This window comes from Phocoena phocoena, chromosome 2 (assembly GCF_963924675.1).
Source record: "Phocoena phocoena chromosome 2, mPhoPho1.1, whole genome shotgun sequence".
Classification (NCBI taxonomy): Eukaryota; Metazoa; Chordata; class Mammalia; order Artiodactyla; family Phocoenidae; genus Phocoena; species Phocoena phocoena.
In genome coordinates, this window is record NC_089220.1 from 12,555,611 (window position 1) to 12,582,774 (window position 27,164).

Consider the following 27,164-nt stretch of genomic DNA (forward strand, 5'->3'; position numbering starts at 1 on the left):
GCTGTTGAGTATACAATTTAATTTCTATAGTATGTGTTCCACGCTTTACAATGTATGCCCTTAAAAGAATCAAACTTGACATGCTTAAGGAAATAAAACAGGCACAATAAACATTTGGGGCCATAGCTGGGAAGCAGGACTACTATTTCTTTTCTTTTTTTTTTTTTTGCAGTACGCACGCCTCTCACTGTTGCAGCCTCTCCCGTTGCGGAGCACAGGCTCTGGACACGCAGACTTAGCGACCATGGCTCACGGGCCCAGCCACTCCGCGGCATGTGGGATCTTCCCAGACCGGGGCACGAACCCGTGTCCCCTGCATCGGTAGGCAGACTCTCAACCACTGCGCCACCAGGGAAGCCCATGGACTACTATTTCTGAACTCAGGTCCAGCTGCTCGCTGCTCAAAAATCAATACTCGAGAGACAAGTGTTGGTAGAAATGGAAAATGTTGCTTTTAATCAGAAAGCCTGCAATCTGGGGAGAAGGTGGACTAGTGTCCCCAAAACCAGCGCCAAAGATTCTGCTTGGCCTTGAAAGTTTTTAAAGGGAAAAAGGAAAGTCATCTCAGGTAGTCATTGAGATAGGGCATCAAGCTCATTGACATCTCCCACTGCGTGAAAGGCTCGCTGACTCCTTGTCATCTTTCTTTAGATGCTACCTCATTCACATAGTTTGTTCTTGAGATCACTGAAGGGGAAGCTAGGGAAGAGATCTGGTCATCTGTTAATTATTCTTCATTTTTACTTCTTTGATCTACAGAAAGAACCAACATCTTAGGCATGGTATTGTGTGAGCAAAAGGTTTGAAAGCTGTGCTTGGGCCAGAGATGAGTAGAGCAAGGGGGTGCCTGGTTTAAGTTAGTTACAATATAATTTTGCTAAAGTGACAAGACAAAAGCTCTTTCCTGCCAAAAGCTGCTTCCATTACCCCATCTAGATGATCCAGCACAAGATACTGTACTGGTTCAGTACGTGAATGTAACGGGACGTGGTCAGGGATTCCGCTTCCGATTTTGTCGGGGAACGTACAGTGGGAAGTTGTGAAGGAGATAAGGGCAAACCGATGAGTTGTCCAAGAGGACTCTGTGAGTGATCTAAGCCCTGGAAGGTCCTGACCCACCCCCGGGCTCCAGGAATGTGACTGCCCTTCTATGCAAGGAGGGCAGAGTCTGGCTCTGGAGTGGGGGGTGAGCAGATGGGAAGGAGGTGGGAGAGGTGTCAGGCTTTGTGGAGGGGGATCAGGATGTAAGGGAGTAAGGGAGGGGGAGGGGCACAGGGGAAGTGATGGATGGAGATAAATCTTTTGCCTAAATAAACAGAATGTTGTTTGAAAAAGAGAGCATTTCGAAGGTATAAATATTTTGTTGTTGGTGGTGATGAGTAAACCTTTAGTGAAGCCCCAGAGCTTCGTAATATACACTACACATTTGTACATTTTGCTGTTTCTTAATTAGCCTGGGGGGTTATTCCGGACCCTCTGTGTCTGCCTGGAAATTCATTGCTCACTGGCGTCCCCGTTAGTGATTGGTCAGAAGACTCTCAGAGCAGACTGCGTGGGTGGCCTGAAGAAGCCAGGGTGAGGAGGTTGAAATCAATGCCTCCTGGCACTTAGGAATAAAAGCCAAAACTGGGGACCCCAGAGGACTGTTTTACTCGGTCCACATCACCTGCATAACCCGCCGCCCCCAACCCCGACCCAGGAGGTGGGCACGCGTGACCCAGGCCAGTGTGGAGCACGCTGCTCACCCAGGGCCAGTGTTTATTTGCAAGGCTGTTGTAGAAGAAAGCCGGGGCCCTCAGGGAACTCCTCCCTAGATCCGTCTAATACGCAACCCGCATGCCTGTAATGTGCATGGTCACCCTTGCGCCATGGTGATGTCTACCAGCTTCTGGATCATCTGGGCGAGAGTGCCATGGAAGGGCAGCCCGTCCACCTCCATGCCTAGGGTGCCCGAGACTCCGCTTCAGACTCCATGCTGCACCAGGATGCCCAACATTTTTTCCTCCTGGAAAGAAATGGGGCAGAGATAGAAGCAGTGGAGGGGGAGGAAAAAGAAAGAAATCCATACATTTATAAGTGGAAAAAGAACGTTTGACTTGACATAATCTCTTTTTTAAAAATAAAATGTTGTTTAAAAATACTAACGCCACTGGAAGACTCATAGTGAAAAGTAACAGTGTCCTACATCACACCTCATGGGCTCCCCAATCCACTCCCCAGAAGCTGCTACTTTGAACAGTTTGGGCTGTTTCTTCATGTAACTATATAGTATGTTTTTTATGGAAATCTGCATTTTCTTAACAGACGCTAAAGATTCACTTCTGCAGGGGCAGCTTGGCTACTTCCTGCCAACCTAGCCCTGCCCAGCTCTGCATTATCTGTCAATGGCCTTTGTGCCAGGAAGGCCCCTGTTCCTCCTGAGAGTTCCTCCTCGCTATTAGCCTCTGTTAGCCCTGCTTCAGTCACCTTCTAGACTTTACCCGGCGCGGTTGTGGGAGAATCTGGAGGGAGCAGAGCCATGGAGAAAATGCAACCCCATCCTGGGCCCAGCAGGCAGAGTGGTTTACAATCAGACAGATCTGACTTGGGTCTTTCCTGGCAGGTGTGTTAAACCTCTCTGTGCCTCAGTGTCCCCATCTGTATAATGGGGAGGTGGATGATAATAACAATGCCTCCTTAGAAGGTTGTTGTGAGGATTAAATGAGAAAATGCTGGACTTCCCTGGTGGTCCAGTGGGTAAGGCTCTGCGCTCCCAATGCAGAGGGCCTGGGTTCAATCCCAGAACTAGATCCTGCATGCATGCTGCAACTAAGAGTTCACATGCCACAATTAAGAAGTCCACATGCCACAACTAAGAAGACTACATGCCACAACTAAGAGTCTGCAAGACGCAACTAAAGATCCTGTGTGCCGCAACTAAAGATCCCGCATGCCGCAACTAAGACACGGCACGGGCAAAATTAATTAATTAATTTAAAAAAAAAAGAGAAAATGCAAGTAAAGCACCTAGCACAGTCCTTGGCACACAGTAGGTGCTCATGAAATGAGGTGGATTATAGTTGGCAGGGCTGGGTCCCCTGGTCTTTAGCCCAGAGCTTTCTTCCTTTGACTTGTTGATTTTTTTTAAAAAGTGATCTGATTTGCTTTCTTCCATCTCCCTCCAAAAACAAGGTGCCAAAGAACCACTTGTCTAAGCCACTAACGTGTCTGTCCCTTGTTGAGCAGTTCAGGTCCCCCTGAGGAAGGTGGGTCTTAGGTGAAGACACAGGAGAGAAGATGGTGCCCGAGAGGCAGAAGTCAAGCACAACATCCTTCTTCTCCTCTACAGACAAAGGAAGGGGACAAAAGGATCTAGAGCAGGTGGATCACGACAGACCAGAGGAAGGTTCTCATCTTCCTGCTCAGGCATTTGCTCATTCATTCCGCCACCCATCAAAGTTTTATTGAGTACCTGCTTTGTGCCAGGACCTGAACCAGGGATACAGTGGTGAATGTGACGTGGTCCCTGCTCCCCACACTCCCGGGGGCGTCACATTCTAGACGACTGATCAGGCAGGCACAGTCCATGGGGATCACGGCGCAGAGCAGGGGCCTCCAACCCCATTTACTGAAGTGGCTCAAGAAGGACTTTCTGGAGGAGGGGCAACTAGGACCACAGGTGACAAGAGCAGGAGTGAACCGAGCCAGGGGCTGTGGGAAGCACTCACTGAAAACTTTTCAGAACAAGGGAGAAAGTGTTGGCAAATATCACCTAGGACCTGTCTCTACGTGCACCTGGCCTGAGAACCTGCATTTCCACTCTTCCCTGGGGCCCAAGGTCGGAGGGAGGCCCGGAGCATTTCCAGGCAAGCCCTTTGTCCAAGAGCCCCTTCCCAGGGGTACCCAGCCCAGAATGGCATCTTCCGTCAATTGTCTGGACTTTATTCTCCCATTTCTCTTCTCCATTGGGACATATCCTCTCTTTATGGGGCAAGGTTCCTGGGACCACAGGGCCATTTCCCCCTAGCACACTGCCTGCCCCCACCATTCACAACCTCCTGGGTCCCAGTAGAGCTCTGGGAGTCCTCAGGGTGCACGAGATCAGTCAACAGCTTAGGAACTGGCTGGCACTCAGCCTCCAAGAGCCACAGGGAGCAGCTGGGCCAACAGTGATTGCCTGCAAATTCCCAGGAACCCTTAAACGACCAGACCATCTTCAAGGAGGCCCCACCAAGAGGAGGTGGTGGGGCGGGGAGCGGGGAGGAGAACTGACCAGGGAGTGGCTGGAGACACAGGGCCTGGGGGCTGCCACACCAGTCCAGGCTGAGACGGTGGGGCAGGAGGAGAGGGACAGAGGACTGAATTGGGCAGAGGGGGCAGAGCCTGGGGCCTAGTTCATTGTGGATGTGGAAAGAGGCCCCAGGATGAGTTCTGGATGTCAAGGCTGAGTGTGTGGGTGTCACTATTGATTCATGCTTGGAGCATAACGGGCTGATTTTCAGGCGATGCTGCTGTTCAGAGTGGGGTGGGAGAAAGGGGCCTCCTGGGAAGTTGGAACTGCTCTGCATTGTGACCTTGGTGGTGGCTGCATGGATGTGTACGTGTGTAAAACTTCACCCACTGTACACTGAAGCTTATGTGCTTTACTCTGTTAGCTGTACCTCAATTTAAAAAGTATAAAGAAAGTGGAGTGGGGTGAACGTGCTGGAAGAGAATGGTAGCCAGGATGAGGCCAAAAGTCATGTTCCTGCCTCTCTGTATCATCCATCCAACCATTATCCATTGATCTATCATATCATTCATCCATCCAGCTAGCCAGCCTACCAGCAGTCTGTCCATCCATCCATCCATCCATCCATCCTTAGTCCCTCCTGTAAGGTGTCATCAATCAGCTCTTGGCTCCTGATAAGCTCTAGGAAATGTCCTCCAACAATTTGTTTTGCCCTCAAGTAAAACCCCTGGGGCACAGCCAAGGGCCAGAGTGGGCAGGGCATGCCCTGGATGGTGGTGGCCACCTTCCCTGGGCTCCTCAACATGGTGCCCACTCCTGCTGCAGTCATGATCACATCTGCTGAATATGGAAGGCCCTTCTTATAAGCAACACACAGAACAGGGTTGAGGGACATTCCTCTGCTCCTAACCAGCCAAACTTCACCAAAACTCAGGCCACAGTTCTGTCCGGCATCTCTTGATGACCCAGGGCTCTCCATGGAGTGACCCACTGACCTCCAGTAGGACGACTCTAGTTATCCCCTGCACAATGCACTGCTTCATGTCTCTGCACCTTCACTTCTGTGAGTCCTGCTGCCTGGAAGGTCCTTCCCACGTTTTCTCACCTGGCTCCTTATATCCTACTCACCCTCCAAGACCCAGTTCAGTGCCACCTCTTCCAGGCAGCCTTCCTTGAGCTCTCTGAACGAGCCAAGCACCTGTTCTCTGTGTCCCCACAAGCAGTGTTCACAGTTCTATCCCAGCTCCTGAAATTAGCCCCCCCGCCCCGTGGACCCTGGGTTCTTTACCCCTCGTTATCTCCCAGAACAAGTCTGGGCCTGGCCCAGAGGAGGGGCTATACAAAAATGTGTTTGTAATTTTGGTTTAATGATGTTCCCTTTTATTTTCTTTATAAGGGTGGTACCTTATTAATATATTTATGAAGACTGGGTGGAAATGTGGAAGGAGAATTTCCATCCCCAGAGGGTAAGTGTGGGGCTGCGTGAACTTGTTTGGCTGGGTTCTGTCTTTTGTGTCTGCATGAATCAGGAATCATGTGTGAGGCGGCCCTCTGAGTGTTTTTTTCCAATTCAGATCCAGGAAGTGTAAAGAAAGCATAGAAGGCCCTCTGGGCCCCTTTAGGGCAGACCAGTTCCCCTGAAAATGTCACTTTAGCTGCGCGGCTCCTCCTTTCCCCTCCTCTCCTGCACCCTGGCATTGCCGGAAACTAGGAAACTACTGAGCCACATCAGGAAGAGCTCAGAGTATGGGGTCAGAGAGCCTAGACTCAGCTCTGCCTCTTAGCTGTGTGGCTTTGGGCAAGCCACCTTCCCTCTCAGAGCCTCCGCCCCCTCCTCTGTAAAGTGAGGATAACAAACCAATCCGGGGAGGTGTTGGAGAGAAATGGGGGCGGGTGCAGGAGGGAGACAGACACAGAGGCAGAAGGAAAAAGGGAGCAGAAAGGGTGCAAGACAATGTAAAAGAAGGACAGGAAGGAGGCAGGGAGGGGCTCTGGACGCAGATGCTTCGCACAAGTGAGGGGCCCCAGGACCTCAGCTGCTGGCTGGCTGGGGGACCTGCAACAGCACCAGCCCCGTCTCAGCTGCTGTCTCCAGGCTCAACGCTCAGGAACCTTCCTGCTCCGGGATCGCCTTCCCATCTCTCCACACCAGCCTCTGCCACGACGCTGGGAACCCACCCTCTAGTCCAGGGTCTCAAATGTGGTCCCCGCAGCAGCAGCAGCAATATTGCCTGAGAACTTATCAGAGGTGCAGGTTCTCTGACCCATCTCAGACCTACTGAATCAGGAGCCCTGGGGTGGGCCCCACCGTGCTCTTTAAGATGCCCCTGAGGTGATTCCTGCTGTCTGGAAGGTCCTCTAGATGCCTCTAAACTTGGAAGAATCACTGCTTTAATAAAGCACGGCATTCATTCATTCATTCATTCATACACTCATTCATTCAACAAGGATTTACCAAGCACTGGGTTTCCCTCCACTAGTTCTTGGGAAAGCAGATAAGAAAGACCTGGTTCCTGATTTCCAGAAGGTTTTCTTTGTTTTGTTTTTTCTTCATTTAGCGATCTATGCCTTTGGGTGGGATAAGACTGGGGCAGCCTTAAGTTGCATGAGACTGTTTGGACTGTCTGGGAGTGGCCTTGTGGTCAGCCTGACGGAACTCGAGAAACCTCTCCCCCGACACTGACCCGTTCCCTGTGTCCGAGCGCTCCCTCCTCGCAGGCCTGGGCAGTAGCTCTGAGGAGAACAAGCTCTTCCTCACAGTGAACCAGAACCTCTGCCTTCTGGCCTGCTTGTGTCTCTCACGCGGCCGAGGAGGGTATCTGTGCCCCTCCCCCAGGAAGCTGTTGAGATCTCAGCCCCCCCCAAATCCTCTCTCCAGCAGGCCAGACACCCCAGCTCCCTCTGCTGTTCTCCAGGTGTCCCCAGCCCACCCCCACTCCTGCCTGCCTGCCCTCAGGCGGAGCTGTCCACTCACAGGTGAAGTCACCTGGGACCTGGGATTTAGATGTAAAGTCTGGGCTTTGGCCCCAATTTCCCGTGATCCAGTTACTCTGGAGAATTCCCCTAGAAGGTGCCTGGTAGAGACTGACACGCCACCAGCTTCTCTCCGGGGTGGGCGGGTCCCAGCTCTGCGAGGGGCACCCGCTGGCGAGGGGGCTTGAGGCTGGAATCCGTGTCACGAGAGCCGTGGGAACTGAGGCCTGAGGTAGGAACAGTCAAGTCTCCAGGAGCGCATCTCGCTGCCCGGGGTCCAGGACCGGGAGCAGAATGCTGGAACCACTTAGAGGGCTGGCTGGCCTTCTCTCTTTTTGTTTTCCCTGCAGGTATATGTGAGTTCACGTAAGTCAGCCATGCGTGTGCACGTGTGTGGGTGTGTGTGCATGCGTGTGTACGTGTGCGTGTGTGTCCTGCCTCTGCGCTGGTCTATGGGGAACGCCTGGAACTGCACGCAGCCCTTCACAGTTGGCTCTGCAGTCAGAGGAGCTCACTCAAAAGCCACCCAGTGGGACCCTGGTTGCTCGCTCAAAGCCCTCGCGTGGCTCCCTATTACTTCTCGGCTAGAAGCCTCAGTCAGGAGTCGGGTTTGCTTGGGTCTGGCTCATGTGACCTCCCTCTGCCAGGGGTTCTTAATGGCCCCAGACTACTTGGAGACTCTGATGAAACTAGGGCTTCTTGCCTAGGAAAATCCATGTATGAAACAATTTTGCAAACTGTTTCAGAGGACTTGCGGGCCCCCTCTTTGGGGACGCTGGGGTCAGAAGCCCTCCTCTGCTCCTATCACACCCTGGCTTACTGTTGCCAACCTCAAGAGCAGTCTCCCCAAACCAGCACTAAGCTGGTCCGCATCTCCCAGCTTTTGTTCCCTCCGGTCTTCCTGCCCAGATGCCTCCCCTTCCACTGGCTTTATCCCTCCCAGCCTTCAGCACACAGGGTCCTCTTGCCACCTTGGGCCCTCACACCTTAGCACCGTGTAGGATGGCTGACGGTGCCAGCGGAGGTGTCAGTGCCCTTGCCGGGTTGTAAACTCCTTGGAGGGAGATGCTAAGGACACCTCCAGCTACCGCTATGAAGTGCCTACCATGGGTCAGGTATTCCATCCTTCCAAGAATGCTGACTGCCCCTCTTTCACAGAGGAAGAAAATGAGGTTCAGAGAGGTTAAGCAACCTGCCTAACGTCAAATTAGAAGGAAAATGGTCATTTATATGAGATCTTTCATAGTGATTTAGAGTCACTAGTAGGTCAAAGTCCAGTCCAGTGGTTGCCTGATGGGAGATCTTTGTTTTTTTCTTTTTTTTTTTTTTTTTTTTGGCGGTACGTGGGCCTCTCACTGTTGTGGCCTCTCCCGTTGCGGAACACAGGCTCTGGACGCTCAGGCTCAGTGGCCATGGCTCACGGGCCCAGCCGCTCCGCGGCATGTGGGATCTTCCCGGACCGGGGCACGAACCTGTGTCCCCTACATCGGCAGGCGGACTCTCAATCACCGCGCCACTAGGGAAGCCCGAGACCTTTGTTTTAAGGCAGGCTCTGCCTCTGGCTTCTGATGGGCAGTAGCGGTGCTGGCTCCTGGCTTATGGATTGAAATACCATGTCTACTCCTCATCCGGGGAAAAAGTTGCATCCATGAGAGTTGCCTGCTGGGCTATGTTACCTTAGTGATGGATGGGAGGGCCTGAGTCCAGTTCTGTCCTCCAGGTGCTCTGAAGGGCCCAACTGCCTTCCTCAGATAACGTCTGTGGACCTCACATGAGTTCAGGATGTACAGCGCACAGGCCAAGGCATAACCTCCCCAGTTAGAAACGCCTGGAACAACAACAAAAAGATTCCATCATAGGATCACAAAAGTCATGTCATTTGCCTGGGAGGAAGAAATTTTCCTCTACTCTTCTAGGTTCTTCTGGCTGGTCTAACAATTAAATTGACATGAGACAGATTAACAGGAGAAAGTCAAACAAAAGTTTAATAACACATATACACAGGAGAAACCCAGGAGAATAGAGAAACTCACCAAAATGGCTGAAGCCCTCACCTTAAACACCATCTTCAGCTAAAGAAAAAAGGATTTTAGGGGCATTGGTTTGGGACCAAACCAGTAATCAAAGACCTAATAAAAACAACATAGGAAATTATTTTGATAAAACATAAAATCCTTTCTTTACAGGCAGACTAATCAAAGGTAAAGAAAAACATTTTATAAATTATCAAGAGCAGACTTTTGTCTTCTTAACACAGAGAGAAAACAAGATTCTAATTTTGTATCAGCTTACTTTTAATATTAAAATTCATTCACTCAATTGAATATATTCTAATCTTTGCCAGTCCTGACTACACACAAAACTCTTAGAGTTCCTTTTCCATAAACCTACAAATCCTTTTTTTTTTTATCACATTCAAACTTTGTCCTATGCTTTTCCTCTTTCTTTTTAACTTTTTTTTTTTTGCGATACGTGGGCCTCTCACTGTTGTGGCCTCTCCCGTTGCGGAGCACAGGCTCCGGACGCGCAGGCTCAGCGGCCATGGCTCACGGGCCCAGCCGCTCCGCGGCATGTGGGATCTTCCTGAACCGAGGCACGAACCCGCGTCCCCTGCATCGGCAGGCGGACTGTCAACCACTGTGCCACCAGGGAAGCCCTTTTTTAACTTTTCACTTTATTTTCCCTTAACAAAATGCATTCCCATTCCTTATACCTTTTAAACATTTTCCTTACATATGAAGATGTTTTCCTTATTTATTTTAGTAGTTTTATGGTATATTAATTAGAATTCTTAACCCTTAGAAAACTTAATTTCTAGTGAAAACTCAGAAGTAAGCAATTGTGAACTGTTTGTTATACCAGTATTTTTTTTTTTTTTTGCGATACGCGGGCCTCTCACTGCTGTGGCCTCTCCCGTTGCGGAGCACAGGCTCCAGACGCGCAGGCTCAGCGGCCATGGCTCACGGGCCCAGCTGCTCCGCGGCATGTGGAATCTTCCCGGACCGGGGCACGAATCCGTGTCCCCTGCATCGGCAGGCGGACTCTCAACCACTGCGCCACCAGGGAAGCCCTACCAGTATTTTTAAAATACATTTCATAATGTATAATAGACCCAAACATCTTTAGGGTTTTTTTTGTAATAAGAAGACAAAAGTAGGTAAACTTAGACTTGTTTAGCAATTAATTTTCAGTATTTTATCTTATTTGGAAATGATCTAGACATTCAATGAATTCCCATCATTTAACTTACCTTAGAAAAACTCTAAAGTTTTAAATTACCAAAAGATTTTCGAAGTTATTTTTAAGTCTTACCCCATGTATATCAATATTTATCTAAATCATTGGTTCCCAACAGTTATGTTTAGAGTACTCATGAAAACTTCATGAGACATTAAAGTCAACTATCATCCCAAGCTATTCTTCTTGCTGATAAACTTCGTAACAGACATAATGTGAACTTATTTGATTAGTAAACCCAGGTAGAATAAAAGTTTTATATTTAATGCTGATAACTCTAAAGACATGCCTGTTTTACTTAAAGCAGTAAATTTAAATTTGCTTTTATTTACTAAAGGTTAATCTTAGATCGTGTGAACTCGAAAAATATTTGGGTTAGTCTGTTATATTTAGAAATATTTAATTCAAAAGTGCTTCCTTTTAAGCCAATTAGAGTTCTTCTACAAGTTACTTGTGGCAATACCATCAGAAGGTAGAAAAATACCCTATCTATAACATGCATGCATAGATATACAGACAGACACAACCAGAGACCTCGTAGCTTTCATTTTAAGACTTTAGTCATGAATCAGGTATAACAATAAAAAACTCACTAGTTCATAAACATCAGTTGCAATAAGTTAAGTTTATCCACTCAGATGGCAAAGGCTTTTTACTATATGTGGAAAAGACGTTTAAGATTTGTATTTGTCCTTGACAAATAATATTAATTAAAGAAGATGTGAATTAGATTTTTGGTGAGGGAGCACTTCCAGCAGTTAGTAATTTTTTTTTTTTTTGGCTGCGTTGGGTCTTCGTTGCTACGCTCGGGCTTTCTCTAGTAGAGGCAAGCGGGCTTTCTCTAGTTAAGGCAAGCAGGGGCTACTCTTCTTTGTGGTGCACAGGCTTCTCATTGTGGTGGCTTCTCTTGTTGTGGAGCATGGGTCTTACAGCGCGCGGGCTTCAGTAGTTCTGGTGCAGGGGCTCAGTAGTTGTGGCTCACGGGCTCAGTAGTTTTGGCGCACAGGCTTAGTTGTTCCGCGGCACGTGGGATCTTCCTGGACCAGGGCTCGAACCCGTGTCCCCTGCACTGGCATGCGGATTCTTAACCACTGTGCCACCAGGGAAGTCTAGTTAGTACTTTTGAAAAGCTCTTTTTCCCCCCAGGCTCTACTGATTGATTCCCCAGGCTCAGTCTCAGGTGACTGTGGGCTGTGCTTACATTTCTGATTTTGTAGAGATGTACAAGACAAAGACAGTTGCTTTCAATTCCACAAAGAACTGGGCTACTGCCTAAATGATATCAAAAGGCTGATCTGCTCATCCAACTATATTTTCTTCAATTTGCTTCTTTATATCAGGGAGAAGATTTCCAATTAAAATGGAAATCAAAAGATTTCTATGTTTTAGAACTTCAGAGATCAATGCATCATGCCTTCAAAAAGTCTGCACAAGGTATTCAGTAAAGGCCCTCTTTATGAGTCCTCAAGTCAACCCCAGACCAATTCACCCGAGGGGCAAAAAGCCTCCACCATTGCTCCTATCAGGCCCCAGTATCAGCCCCCAGTTTTCATCTCACATTGTGTGGGCTCAGGCAACCCTACTGACTCTCATTAGCATGTCTAATTAACATTGCCCAAAGGGTGGATTTATGTGCCCTGTCTTACAATACCAAGCAGTGGAAACATTCCCCAGGGGGACGCAATGTCTACCCCGACAATACAATCAGGCAAAAGACACATAACCACCTTACATAAATCCCATTCAAACATTACAATTTTCTTACAAGCTTTCACCTCAGTTTCATCAACTCTTATACCTTTGACCATAGCTTCCATTAGGACCCCATCAATAAGTCTCAGTCTTACAATACTGGGTCGGAGAAGTGTTCCTGGCCATAACATCCATTACCATAAAGCATTGCAGCAACGTCGTTTAACCTCTTCATATAACACCCACTCAAACATTCCGACTTTTATAATCTTATTAACTCTTGTACTTTTTACTTTTCTCAATCTTGTTGTAGCCCAAGTCAGGGTTCCACTAATGGGTTTTGGTACCACAGCTTGTGAGGTTCTGGCACCAAGGAGTTCCAGAAACTTCTTTCCATCCCCCTGCCATCTCCCCACTCTTGTGTAAAAGGCTTTGCGTCTGCAGTGAGGGGTTGCGCTAAGGGACCCAGGCCCTTTTGTCAATCTTGAACTCAATTAATCGACCTAATTCTTGACCCAAGTGATTGTTGGTTAGGTTTCACATTGTAATTTTTGCCTTCCAGTTTAAAATATTTCTCCCAACTGAAGTAAGTAGAGAGGACTTGTTTGGGGCCCTTTAATGTTTTGGGGATCAAAGAGCATCCCTTTGGCCCACCTAATCTTAGATAGTGCTGTATTAAAAACCTTTATTTTAATCCCATCAATGTCCATTTTACTTATCCCATTTCTTAATAGCCATCTGAAGATTTCCATCCTGCTGGGACAAGTCCCCTGAGTCTTCTGTTTCTGATTCCTCTTTATTCTGCAACTTTCAATATTTGCTTTATTTACCTTCTTAATAACCCTTTAACACTTTCTACCTTTTGGGGAAGAGTACCTTGACCTTCCCCTTGGTTTCTTCCCATTCCCTTGTTAATTAACTGAATGCTTTTATTAGCATCTGGAAGATCCATGAGGGGAAGCTGAGACACCAAATTTGATAAGGTTTCCCAAATCTTTTTTTTTTTTTTTTTTTTTTTTTGCAGTACGTGGGCCTCTCACTGTTGTGGCCTCTCCCGTTGCGGAGCACAGGTTCCGGACGCGCAAGCTCAGCGGCCATGGCTCACGGGCCCAGCCGCTCCGCGGCACGTGGGATCTTCCCGGACCGGGGCACGAACCCGTGTCCCCTGCATCGGCAGGCGGACTCTCAACCACTGCGCCACCAGGGAAGCCCCCAAATCTTTTTTGTTTTGTTTTTTAATTAAGGGAGTTCTCAGGGTTAGCCATTATATTTTTTTGTTTCCACCTTTTAATTTGGTCTTTCCACAGGTGCCAATAAAACAGCTGTTTACAATGAGAGTTCTCTTAAAAATTTACCAGTTTAGAAGTTTTTCCAATTCAAAGGATCCATCATCTGCTATTGACGAATAGTATCTTAATAGCAACACAAACCAATAAGTCTTTTTATGCCTTAGCCTGGATGAAAGAGGCATCCCACAAGCATGGAAAGGACACAGCCCTAACGAGATCCAGAAATTTCACTCCCCAAAATAGTCTAAGGAAGTGGAGACTTTTGTTGCATCACTAATGAAGCAACAAAGGTTGAACAACAAAGGCCCCTATGGACTGGACCCTTTATGACAAACTCCCCTGAGAGCTGGCATGGCCACACAAAGAGACGCCAGTTAGAAGCCTGGGTTGTTACCTGGGCTTCTGACCAGTTAGCTACAGCTCCTTGGAATCCCAGTCTATCTGACTGCAAAATGCATACCAGTATGTGTACCCTTCTGATGGCAGAGACCAGAGAGAGTTTTCTCACTGGTCAGCAAACCAAGCTCTTCAGGATGTATAATAAGATGGAAGGAAAAAAACTCATCCAGTTTTTTTTTTTCTTTTGAGACTAGCAAACTCACCAGTGTGCGGGGCCAGCCTGGACAGCAAGCTTAATGGACCTATGCCTGCGTCCTACCCTATGGAATTTCCTTCTTATGACAAACAACACAATAGAGAGATAAAGAAAAACAATAACCATCTTTGGGAGGAAAAGGATCAACAGATCAAGAGTACTCTGCCAGTTTTCAAAACAAGAGTCTCTGGGTCCAAGGAACTAGGCTCCATAAATATTCCTTCTGTTAGTCTAACTTTAGAAAAGCAGTAAAGGGCTCTTACCACTCTCGCTTCCGATAGACGCTGCAAGCAGAGACCTGGGAGACTGACTGACAGGCAAGAACTCTTACCGTCTGTGGCTTCTGTCAGTTGTCCCAGGATCTCTTAGCCGCAGCAGCTTCAGGGAGAGCAGTATCCAGCCAGTAAAGGGAAATCTGGTGATTATGCCAATTGTCGGGGAGAAAGGAATTTTCCTCCATCTTTCTAGGTTCCTCTGGCTGGTATAAGAATTAAATTGACATGAGTTAGATAAACAGGAGAAAATAAAACAGGAGTTCAATAACATGTATACATGGGAGAGGCCCAGGAGATCTGAAAAGTTTACCCAAATGGCCGAAGCCCCTCATCTTAAATACCATCCTCAGCTAAAGACAAAAGAGGATGTTGGGGGCACTGGTTTGGGACTTCAAAGGGGAGGAAGGCAATGCACATGGAGATGGAAAAGCAAATGTTTGGCAAATAAATGTTTGCTGGGTCACGTAGAGACAACAGGACACAGGGTGGGCTTGGATCTCTAGGCCATGCTGAGTTTCTCCCACTGCACCTAGCCCGTATTCTCTACAGATACCTCTGCTTGTAGCTCTATTCTGGGAACAGGCCCTTTAACTAACTTCTTTATGCAGCTAAGGGGGAGCTGAAAAGAAAAACTTCCTGAGTCTTCCGTTTCTTAAAAACCATCATCCTCTATACAGCTGAAACTAACACGACATTGTAAATCAAATATACTCCAATAAAAAATTTTTAAAGATCATCCTAAATTAATCCTCATGCCAAGGAGACAGATTTCTTTTTTTAAAAAAAATAGATTTATTTATTTTTGGCCGCATTGGCTCTTCGTTGCTGTGCGCGGGCTTTCTTTCGTTGCGGCGAGTGGGGGCTACTCTTTGTTGCGGTGCGCGGGCTTCTCATTGTGGTGGCTTCTCTTTGTTACTGAGCACGGGGTCTAGGAGTGTGGGCTTCAGTAGTTGTGGTTCATGGGCTCTAGAGCACAGACAGGCTCAGTAGCTGCGGCGCACGGTCTTAGTTGCTCCGTGGCATGTGGGATCTTCCCGGACCAGGGCTCAAACCCGTGTCCCCCGCACTGGCAGGCGGATTCTTAACCACTGCGCCACCAGGGAAGCCCCAGGGAGACAGATTTTGGGGTCACAAACTTTGCTCCCCAACAGGTTCCTCACCCTGCCTCTAAGCAGCAGAACTCAAAGAATGGTCCCAAGACCAGTGGCACCTGTAGTACCTGGGAACTTGTTAGAAACACAAATTCTTGGGCCCCAGCCTAGACTGACTTAATCGAAACTCAGCAAGGGAATAGGGGAGCAAACCGAGTTTTAATAAGCTCTCCAAGTGATTCCGATTCAAGTTAAAGTTTGAGAACCATTGCTCTAAACCATCTGGGTTATGCACTGTTAGTGACCAGAAGAGAAGAACATTCAAGCTATAACCCCAGGAAGCCATTCCAGAACTCTCCCTTATGGCTAACCTGAATCCCTCACGCTGCACGGAAGCCCACCATCAGAGGGGTTAGGTAACAGCCCCATCACGCTGTGTTGCATCACTTCTTCTTGTGCTTAAAGATCACTCCTAGGTCAGTCAGAAGCCAAAAGTGGGTTTGTACTGAGTGCAAGAATTAGAAGCCAACAGGCAAAACGAAGAAATGCTGATTGTGCTGTGATGAGATGACAGTATTTTTGTCCTCCGTCACCCTTCACTACCGCCTTCTGAGAATGTCTATAGTATTGTTACATCATCTTTTCAATTAAAAAAGTGAAAGCTATGCTGTATTCAAGCATGGCTAGATCATGGGATACACAGTGGAGATTAGGGAGATTGCGCTGAGAGGGTCCCCAAGACCAGGAAAAGGGATTAGGCTTGAGCCCGTATTCAGGAGCCTGTTCTGGGAGGCCCCCTGTGATGTCCCACAGCAAACTTTGATCTCTAGAGGCACCAGATAGCGCAGAAGAATACACCTTTAGGGCCAAGGCACCATTCGCTTGTGGACCCTGTCGTGGGTTTTTTCTCTTCTCACTTCCATCATACCTGTCTGCCTAGGGCTGGGCCTGACACCTTGCTGACCAGCCCTGGTGTCAAGAACCAAGGATGGAGTCAGCAGGGCTTCTGTGCCTCCTATTCACTATCCTTGGGAGATCCACTACCTGCCCCCTCTTGACTTCCCCTCCTGGAAGAAGAATAGCAAATCTGCTGTGATTACCCAGCCCAGGGCCAGCCTGGGTGACTTGGAAAAGGCTTTCTCTAATCCTCAAAGAGACTCACTTTCTGGGTGAGGCTAGCGAAGCTTGGAGATAAGAGCTGCCATCTCCTTACTGATTCCGGAGCCCTTGATCTTTCTTGTCTTTGCTGAACTGAAGGAGCAGACAAACTTCTCTGCTTTCAGGCCCCAGCAGCTCCCAACCCTAACTGGATGGGCCCCTTTCCATCTCTCTCAGCCCCAAACCACAGATTTTCATCTGAAACTCTCATTCCAGATAACAGCCTCCTCTCCCCACTGCCAACTGGGATCACCTTTTCTCTTTGGGGAAATTCACCTGCTGCTAAAATCGCATCAGTGATGCAGTTGGCCAAGCCTTTGAGATTTGTTCAATTATACAGAGAACCTACATTCTGTGTGGCAGATAAACAAGGAAATCTGGGGACTTCCAAAGAGATTCTCCAGAGGCTCCCTTCCACTGAGATCCAAGACCCCAGGATAAAGGGGACTAGTAAATAACAGACGTGCCGACAGCAAGCAAGCTCGGCACGCCTGAGGGGTAGGGTTTGTCTGGGTGTCCCAGCCGAAAAGCTAACCCACGGTGGAGACCTGAGACATAAGATGTTGAACATCTTTTCATATCCTTACTTGCCATCTGTACGTCTTCTTTGGTGAGGTGTCTGTTCAAGTCTTTTGCTCATTTTTAAACTGGACTGTTTATTTTATTATTAGTGAGTTTTTTTTTTTTTTTTGCGTTACGCGGGCCTCTCAATGTTGTGGCCTCTCCCGTTGCGGAGCACAGGCTCCGGACGCGCAGGCTCAGCGGCCATGGCTCACGGGCCTAGCCGCTCCACGGCATGTGGGATCTTCCCGGACCGGGGCACGAACCCGTGTCCCCTGCATCGGCAGGCGGACTCTCAACCACTGCGCCACCAGGGAAGCCCTATTAGTGAGTTTTAAGAGTTCTTTGTATATTTTGGGTAACAGTCTTATCAGAAACGTCTTTTGTAAATGTTTTCTTCAAGTCTATGCCTTCTCATTCTCTTGGCATTGTCTTCTGCAGAGCAGAAGTTTTACATTTCCTTCTTTCAGTTTTATTGAGATATAATTGAAATACAGCATTGTATAAGTTTAAGGTGTAATGTAAAGCACAGAGATTTGACTCACAAATGTCATGAAATGACGACCACAAGTTTCGTGAGCATCCATCAACTCAAATCATCTCCTATAGATACAAAATTAAAGAAACAGAAAACAAGTTTTCCTCGTGATGAGAACTCTTAGGATTTATGGTCTTAACAACCTTCACTTATACAGCAGCGTTCATTATACTTATCATGTTGTACATTACATCCCTAGTACTTATTTATCTTATAGCTGGGACTTTGTGCCTTTTGACCACTTTTATCCAATTCCCCCTCCCCCCACTCTTTTTCTCTGGTAACTACAAATCTGATCTCTTTTTCTGTCAGTTTGTTTGTTTGTTTTTGAAGTGTAATTGACCTACAACACTATGTTAGTTCCTGGTATACAGCATAGAGATTCTGTATTTCTATACATTTCAAAATGATCACCACTGTAAGTCTGGCTAATATCTGTCACCATACAAAGATATTAGGTAATTATTGACTATATTCCTCAAACTGTACATTTCCTACCCATGACTCATTTATTTGTAACTGGGAGTTTGTATTTCTTAATCTCCCTCAGCTATTTCTTTCCTCCCCAACCCCCTGGCAATCACCTATTTGTTCTCTGTATCTATGACTCTGTTTCTGTTCAGTTATGTGTGTTCATTTGTTCTGTTTTTTAGATTCCCCAAATAAGTGAAATCATACAGTACTTGTCCTTCTCTGTCTGACTTATTTCACTTAGCGTAATCCCCTTTAAGTCCATCTGTGTTGGTGCAAATGCAAAGATTCAATTCTTTTTTATGGCTGAGTAATATTCCCTTATATATATATATACCACATCATCTTCATCCATTCATCTATCGATGGGCATTTAGATTGCTTCCGTATCCTGATTATTGAAAATAATGCTGCAATGAACATGGGGAGCGGTGCATATACCTTTTCTAATTAGTGTTTTAATTTTCTTTGGATAAATACCCAGGAGTGGAATTGCTGGATTGTATGGTAGTTCTATTTTTAAGTTTTTGAGGAATCTCCATACTGTTTTCATAGTGGCTGCACCAATTTACATTCCCACCAATAGTGTACGGGGTTCCCTTTTCTCCACATCCTCACCAACACTTGTTGTCTGTTGTCTTTTGATAATAGTCACTCTGACAGGTGTGAGGTGATATCTCATTGTGGTTTTGATTTTCATTTCCCTGATGATTAGTGATGTTGAGCATCTTTTCTTGTGCCTGTTAGCCATCTGTATATCTTCTTTTGAAAAACAAAATGTCTGTTCAGGTCCTCTGCCCATTTTTTTTTTTTTTGCGGTACGCGGGCCTCTCACTGTTGTGGCCTCTCCCATTGCGGAGCACAGGCTCCGGACGCGCAGGCTCAGCGGCCATGGCTCACGGGCCCAGCTGCTCCGTGGCATGTGGGATCTTCCCAGACCGGGGCACGAACCCATGTCCCCTGCATGGGCAGGAGAATTCTCAACCACTGCGCCACCAGGGAAGCCCAGTATGTCATTTTTAATCAAATTCATGGGCACAGAGTTGTTCATGGCATTCTTTTATTATTCTTTTAATTTCCATGGCATCTGTAGTGATGTGCCCTCATTTATTTTTAGTAACTTGTGTCTTCTCTCTTTTTTTCTTAGTTAGTCTGGCTGGAGGCTTATCAATTTTATTGATCTTTTCAAAGAACCAGCTTTTGGTTTTGTTAATTTTCTCTATTGATTTCCTGTTTTCAATTTCATTGATTTCTGCTTTAATTGATATTATTTATTTCCTTCTTTGGATTTAATTTTCTCTTCATTTCTTAGTTTCTTAAGGTGAACACTTAGATTACTGATTTTAATATACACATTCGATATAATAAATTTCCTTGCTTTCACTGCACCCCACAAATTTTGATAAATTGTATTTCCATCAAGTTCAAAATATTTTAAAATTTCTCTTCAGATTTCTTCTTTGACTCATGTGTTATTTAGAAGAGTGCTGTTTAATCTCCAAGTATTTTGGGATTTTTCCAGCTATCTTTCTGTTACTGATCTCTAGTTTGATTCCACTGTGATCTGACAGCAGACATGTTATGATTTCTAGTCTTTAAAATTTGTTAAGGTGGTATTTATGGTCCAGAATGTAGTCTATCTTGGTGAATGTTCCATGTGAGCTTGAGAAGAATGCGTAGGCTATTGTTGTTGGATGAAGTAGGGCATAAGATGTCCATTATATACAGTGGATTGATGGTGTTGCTGAGTTCAACTATGCCCTTATGGATTTTCTGCCTGCTGGATTTGTCCATTTCTGATAGAGCGGTGTTAAAGTCTCCAGTTATAATAGTGGATTCATCTATTCTTCCTTGCAGTTCTATCAGTGTTTGCCTGACACTTTAGGAGTATGCACATTAAGAATTGTTATGTCCTCTTGGAGTATTTACCCCTTCATCATTATGTAATGCCCCTTTTAACCCTGGTAACTTTCCTGAACTGTTCTGAAGTCTGCTCTCTCTGAAATTTATATAGCTGCTCCTACTTTCTTTTGACTAGTGTTAACATGGTATATCTTTCTCCAAACCTTTACTGTTAATCTATACATTTCTTTATATTTAAAGTGGGTTTCTTGAGACAACCATATTTGGGTTTGTTTTGTGATCCACTCTGACAATCTCTGTCTTTTAATTGGAGTATTTAGACCATTGACGTTTAAGGTGATCATTGATATGGTTGGATTACTATCTACCATACTTGTTGCTATTTTCTATTTGTTGCCCTTTTTCTTTTTCCTATTTTGTCTTTCACATTTTTTCTGACTTTCATGGTTTTAATTGAACACTTTATATGATGCTATTTTCTCTCCTTTCTTAGCATATCAATGATACTTCTTTTTAAAAAAATTTTTTTTAGTGGTTGCCCTAGAGTTTGCAATATATGTTTACAGTGAATCCAGGTCCACTTTCAAATAAGCACTACACAGGTAGCTCAAGCATGTTATAATAACAAAATATTCCTAATTATTCCCTCTCATCCCTTGTATCATTGCTGTCATTCATTTCATATATATATATATAAAATATATATATGCCCATATATACACATAAGCACATATTATTGAACACATTGTTGCCATTATTATTTTGAACAAACTGTTATCCATTAGATCAATTAAGAATAAGAGAAGGGCTTCCCTGGTGGTGCAGTGGTTGGGAATCTGCCTGCCAATGCAGGGGACATGGGTTCGAGCCCTGGTCTGGGAAGATCCCACATGCCGCGGAGCAACTAGGCCCGTGAGCCACAACTACTGAGCCTGCGCGTCTGGAGCCTGTGCTCCGCAACGGGAGAGGCTGCGACAGTGAGAGAGAGGCCTGCGCACCGCGATGAAGAGTGGCCCCCGCTTGCCGTAACTGGAGAAAGCCCTCACACAGAAACGAAGACCCAACACAGCCAAAAATAAATAAATAAATTTATATTAAAAAAAAAAAAAAGAATAAGAGAAATAAAAATTTTAATTTTACCTTCATTTATTCATTCTCCAATGCTCTTCCTTTCTTGTGTAGATCGAGTTTCTGACCAATATAATTTTCCTTCTCTCTGTAGAATCTCTCTTTTTTTGTTGTTTTAAATATTTATTTATTTATTTGGTTGCACCAGGTCTTAGTTGCAGCAGGTGGGCTCCTTAGTTGTGGCATTCAAACTCTTAGTTGCGGCACTCAAACTCTTAGTTGCGGCATGCATGTGGGATCTAGTTCCCTGACCAGGGATGGAACCCAGGCCCCCTGCATTGGGAGCACAGAGTCTTATCCACTGCACCACCAAGGAAGTCCCTAGAATTTCTTTTAACATTTCCTACAAGACAGGTCTACTAGCAACAAATTCCCCCAATTTTTGTTTGTCTGAGAAATTCTTTATTTCTCCTTCACTTATAAAGGAAAAGTTTCCAGGATACATAATTCTAGGTTGTTGATTTTTCTCTATCAACACTTTAAATATTTCACTCCACTTTCTTCTTGCTTGTATGGTTTCTGAGGAGAAGTTGGATATAATTCTTATCTTTGCTCCTCTATTGGTAAAGAGTTTTTTTCCTCCAGCTTCTTTCCAGATATTTTCTTTATTGTTGATTTTCTGAAATTTGAACATATGTCTAGGTGTAGTTTTTTTGGCATTTATCCTGCTCAGTATTCTCTGAGTTTCCTGGATCTATTGTTTGGTGTCTGACATCAATTTGGGAGAAAATTCTCAATCATTATTGCTTCAAATATTTCTTTTCTCTTTCTCCTTCTGGATTCCTATTACAAATAGGTTACAGCTCTGTAGTTATCCCACAATTCTTGGGATTTTTTTTTTAATTAATTAATTTATTTTGGGCTGCGTTGGGTCTTCGTTTCTGTGTGAGGGCTTTCTCTGGTTGTGGCAAGCAGGGGCCACTCCTCATCGCGGTGCGCGGGCCTCTCACTATTGGGGCCTCTCTTGTTGCGGAGCACAGGCTCCAGACACGCAGGTTCAGTAGTTGTGGCTGGGATATTCTTTTCTGTTCCTTTCAATCTTTTTTCTCTTATCTTTTTAGTCTAGGGAGTTCCCATTGTCATATCATCAAGGTCAGAGATTATTTTCTCAGCTGTGTCTAATCTACTAATGGGCCCATCAAAGGCATTCTTCATTCTGTTACAAGTGTATTTTATCTCTAGCATTTCTTTTTGATTCTTTATTAGAATTTCCATTTCTCTGCTTACATTATCCATCTGTTATTGCATGTTATCTACTTTTGGGTATTTCTCTCCCCTAGGTAAGTTAGGCTCTGTTAAAACCCTAGCAGGCTAGGCTCTGGTATAATAGTTTCTTCCGAGGGCAGGCGTTGTTCAGAAGAACAGGTGCTCTGGTGTATTTCAAAAATGGCTCACTTTCCCCTCCCCTACCTAAAGCATGAGGGGATTTTTCTCTAATATTCAGTGTGGACCTGGTAGAGCCTGTGAAGGTAAAGCTCACAGAAGGTGGGAGCCTCCTATGACTAGGTCCCCTTGGAGCTTCTAACTCTCAGACTTGTCCACACGAAGCTTCCAGCAACTTGTCAATTACAGTTCACGTTTTCTTACCCAGGCACTGGTACCCTCAGATATTTCTGCTTATCTCCACGGCTGTTTTTGACTTTGACAATGAAAAGGGAGAGGGCCTTTCTCAGGTATGGGTCAAAATTCCTGAAACTTGTGACGAAGTCAAGGGAGGAAGGGTGGGGCCTGGAAGGACCCAGACACAGGAAAGGTTGGTTCTGATGGGAAGGGCAGCTGCAGGGAGGGGCAGGGAAGCCTGGGGCAGAGGTAAGTGAAAGGAGAGCTGAAGTCTCCTGCATCCTCCAAACGTTTGCCAGATTGTTCTCTTCCTTTCCACCCCACAGGAGGTACAGATAAAAGCAGAGATGACCCCTCTTCAGAGCACTGATCTAAAGTGGCCTGCCTGTCACTCTCTCTCATCTACCTGTAGCTCTTCTCACTGTTTAGCACCATCTGGTATATTTCTTTGTTAGGGCTCATTGTCCATCTCCCAACACTAGAGCAGGCATTCTGTGGAGCAGGGCCCTTGCTGCTCCAGCCTCAGTACACAGAGCAATGTCTGGCCCACAGCAAATGTTTGTTGAATGACTGAGAGGCCAGAGGCTAAGAACCAGGTCCCCTTCTTACCCTGGTGCCCTCTAGACTCCACTCATGGAGGAGATGAGTTTCTGGCTGGACAGGCTCCAAGCCAGGTCCCTCCCCCGGGCAGCCTTGCCAGATTGGCTGGCCGTCTGAGCACTCACCAGCGATGATGACCGCAAAGTCAGTCTCCACGTCACAGGCAATGACGTCTCCATTTCGTATGTGCCTCTTCACGGCCTCCATGACTTTGCCCATCCCAAGCTCGTTGCCTCCATCATCGACCCCTGGAGGGAAGGGAACTGAGTCAGGGCACAGGATCAGGCAAAATGTGGCATGGTTATGGGACAGAGCAGCCCCTTCACACGTGCCTCAGGGTGGGGAAAGGGGTTGGCTCTGGATACATTTTCACACTACCAGGAGATGCTGGACTTCTTCAGGTATTCTAGAAACTTCTCCAGTTAAAAAGGAGTCCAGGTTTGGAACTCAGCAGAGTGTGGCCGTGTCCACCATTGGGTCACATTCTCCAGTCACAGATGGGGCACCAGGTCCACGAGAGATGGTGGCACCCAGGACTTCCTCTCCTTGCCAGTAGCTCTGGCTCAGGGAGGGGCCACAAGGCCCTGAGTCTCATTACTGTGACCAGACAGCATTCCATTGGCAGAAGGGAACGGGTATAGGTTTGTTAAAGTCAATTCTGTAATTTAAAGCCTTCTGTTTCAAGTATGTGAAATGTATGTGTGTCATTTTAGTTAATTTTAATCTACACCAGATAGGCGCCTGGTTAATATGTGGAGCAGCATAATGAGGAATTCACACCCCAGGGGTGGCCTGTTAGCATTTGAAAGAGACCACAGAGTAAAGGCCAATCTGCTAGGCACAAGAAGGTCTGTTAATTATTCTAGCATAATAAATGCTAGAATAAGTAAATGTCAGAAATTTTCTTTTTTTTTAATTTAATTTTATTTATTTATTTTTGGCTATGTTGGGTCTTCGTTGCTGGGCGTGGGCTTTCTCTAGTTGCAGCGAGCGGGGGCTACTCTCCGTTGCGGTGTGTGGGCTTCTCATCGCGGTGGCTTCTCTTGTGGAGCACAGGCTCTAGGCACGCGGGCTTCCGTAGTTGTGGCTCGTGGGCTCTAGAGCACAGGCTCAGTAGTTGTGGCACACGGGGTTAGTTGCTCCGCGGCATGTGGGATCTTCCCGGACCAGGGCTCGAACCCGTGTCCCCTGCATTGGCAGGTGGATTCTTAACCACTGCGCCACCAAGGAAGCCCTGTCAGATATTATTTAATTCATTGGTGAAATAAACGGTGTTCAAGAGAGGTGAACTTGTTAGAAGTAATTACCAGGTAACTCCACCCTTGTAGGAACAAGATGAAAAAAACTCTAACACGCCCTGCAGCCTATACCCTTTGAGGTGGCACCCTAGGAACACCCTTTCGTCCTGCGTTCAAGTGTTTCTGGAGGAGTCTGTAGACTAGAGGTCAGCTGAATCTGCCTCTGGAAGATGGTTGCAGCTGCTTCAAGGGGATTATCCCAGTGCCCCAAGGACAGAGGGCTGGGCCCCTCAAGCCTACAGAATTGTTGTATGACTGTGTTTGTGTCTATTTCTACAAATACGTGGAAGAATTCCACCAGAGGCAAGCATTCATTGCGTGATGGTGGAGAGGGGCCTGGAGCTGACTCACCTTGGGCATCAGAGACCTGGTCTCGGCCAAAAGAATGCGATGATTGTGGATGACCAGATGCCCTAGGTCCTCACCCTGAGGATTTTTCTCAGAACAGTTTTCTAGATCCATGACAGTCCACTGAATGAAAGAAAAGAACAACACCTAGCACTGATATCTTGTCTATTTCTGTCTCTGCCCTTTAACATTTTATGAAGTTCATCTTGTTCGCTCCTCAGGTGTGTCCCGTCTGTGGACTTGACCTCACTTTACAGAGTCTCTGAGAGGGGCGGGACCTGGGTAGTGAGTGGAACATGGGTGTCTTGATTCTCAGTTGAGTGTGATTCCCTGACAAGGCAGCTGCCTGTGGAACTGAGGAACAGGGGTGTTGATGGAGCAAAGGAGGGAAAGGAGGGTTTGGGGGGTAACTGTTGAGCAGGGGGCTGGTCAGCCACAGGAGGGGCTCAGGCTCCTGAGGCCAAGAGAAGGGTCCAGGGGTCCAAAAAGGGGGCAGCTTGAAAGCACAGCCAGCTCCACCTGCTTCCTCTGGGATCTTGCGGGCATCGTTAGGGGGAAGAGCACAGATTGGGGGTCCATTCAGTGGGGGAAGAGTGTTTGCTCTACAGCTTCTTTGGACCCTGCTGGCCCGTGCGGACACAGAAAGCCCTTTCGCTCTATCCTGGGAGGCCTCCCCAGCCCAGAGAGGCAGGAAGCATAAGCCAGCCGCACTGGGGGCACCACACCCAAGGCCTCTTCTGGGAATGACCAGGGCGATTTGCAGAAATTTTCTACTCGGCCAGGAAGGCTTTCATTGTCTCATCAAAACCCCAAAAGCCAAAGGCAACTAATGGGCCTGGGAAACATTCTGAAGTGTTTGAATGGACAGAAAAAGTAAATATGGAACACGACAAACGTGCCTTCATTTCTCCATGCTCTGGTTCCCACCCCAGGGGAGGAATGCTGGCGTCCCAGTCACATCAAGCCTTTCAGAAATTCATAAAGGCAACACGGTCCCACGAAAAGCATAGTCGGTAGGGCCCTGGGAGTCTGGACTCTACTCCTAATTACCTCCCTAGGCCTCACCTTCAGAAACTATACCTGCCTTACCTGCAGGTTTTAAGAGAGGCTTAAACAATACAATGATTGTAAAACCTCTTTGAGTACCATACATTTCTATACAGACATGAATGATCCCATTATTAGCAATCAAAATGTCACACTGATCATACATTCAAGATACATTTTAAAATGTATCCTTCAAACTTCTTTTGGACCCTGCCCTTCCACTTCATAAGTGGTACAGTTCCAGGTCCTGATGCTGCATATGGTACATTCACCCTGTATGACCAAAATAATATACCATGGCTTGAGCTTATTATTGTCATTATTTTTTTATTAGTTTTGATGTTTTAGAGTTGGACAAATAGAATATGCTCAGTTAAGCGTCATTTCCCTTTCCTGCTCGTGGGAACACTGGATTTCTAAATGTCAGCATCATTGTCTATACCGACCAGAATAAACAAAGACCAACTCTGAAGTGGAAAACAATGGTCCCGTATAACTCTTTTCTGTCATGTGTTCAACAGTCAATAAAAAAGGCCTTTAGTGCTGACACGTTCTTGTCGCATTCTCAGTGCCCCTTGCTTACCAGCTGATGAAATTCCAGGAGTCTTCTGCACTGCAGGGAAAAGACCATTGATGGCGTCCACCAAGTGCTTGGCGTTCCTCTTCCCTGCGTTGTAGTAATTGCCATCGGCAGCCCCTCCCGTGCGCTCGATTGCGGCGAGCCGCTTCTGACCAGCAGAAAGACGAGTCACCACACGCTAGATTCTTCTCGTATCACACTTTATTGGAGTGCAGCTTGGTTATAGACAGATGGAAGGAAGACCCCGAGCTTTGTTCACACTGGCTTTTTATAATGCACTAGAACCTGTGGCAACCTGTGGTTGGCTGGTTAACTCAACCTGTGGTTGGCTGGTTAACTCAACCTGTGGTTGGCTGGTTAACTCAACAAGATATGTGCTGTTCACAATTTATTGGTTGCAATTCTGAGCCTTTATTAGCATATTGGCTCATCGTGGCGCATGTGTGGCACATAGCCTGGCACATAGCCTTGCACATAGCCTTGGGGCTACTCCCTGATAAGTGTTATCTGCGACATGGCAGAACAACGGCTTCCCACATCTCCCCCTTTTTGTTTTCTTAGACCCAGGAGCTGAACTCGAACAATGCCCGCACAAACGCTCACCCCATGGGATGCTCGCTGAGCAAGAGTTAGTTCGAGAAGCTGGCTCA

At 46.5% G+C, this 27,164-nt stretch overlaps 1 protein-coding gene across 1 annotated transcript in view; it reads right to left on the minus strand.

Annotated features, from left to right (window-relative positions):
- Positions 1-1,855: 1,855 nt before the first annotated feature.
- Positions 1,856-27,164, minus strand: part of DGLUCY (D-glutamate cyclase) — a 55,521-nt gene continuing 30,212 nt past the window's right edge. The window contains 4 exon segments of the mRNA XM_065871640.1: positions 1,856-2,005; positions 8,860-9,011; positions 23,367-23,489; positions 26,518-26,662. Of these exon segments, the coding sequence (XP_065727712.1) occupies positions 1,856-2,005; positions 8,860-9,011; positions 23,367-23,489; positions 26,518-26,662 (570 nt within the window).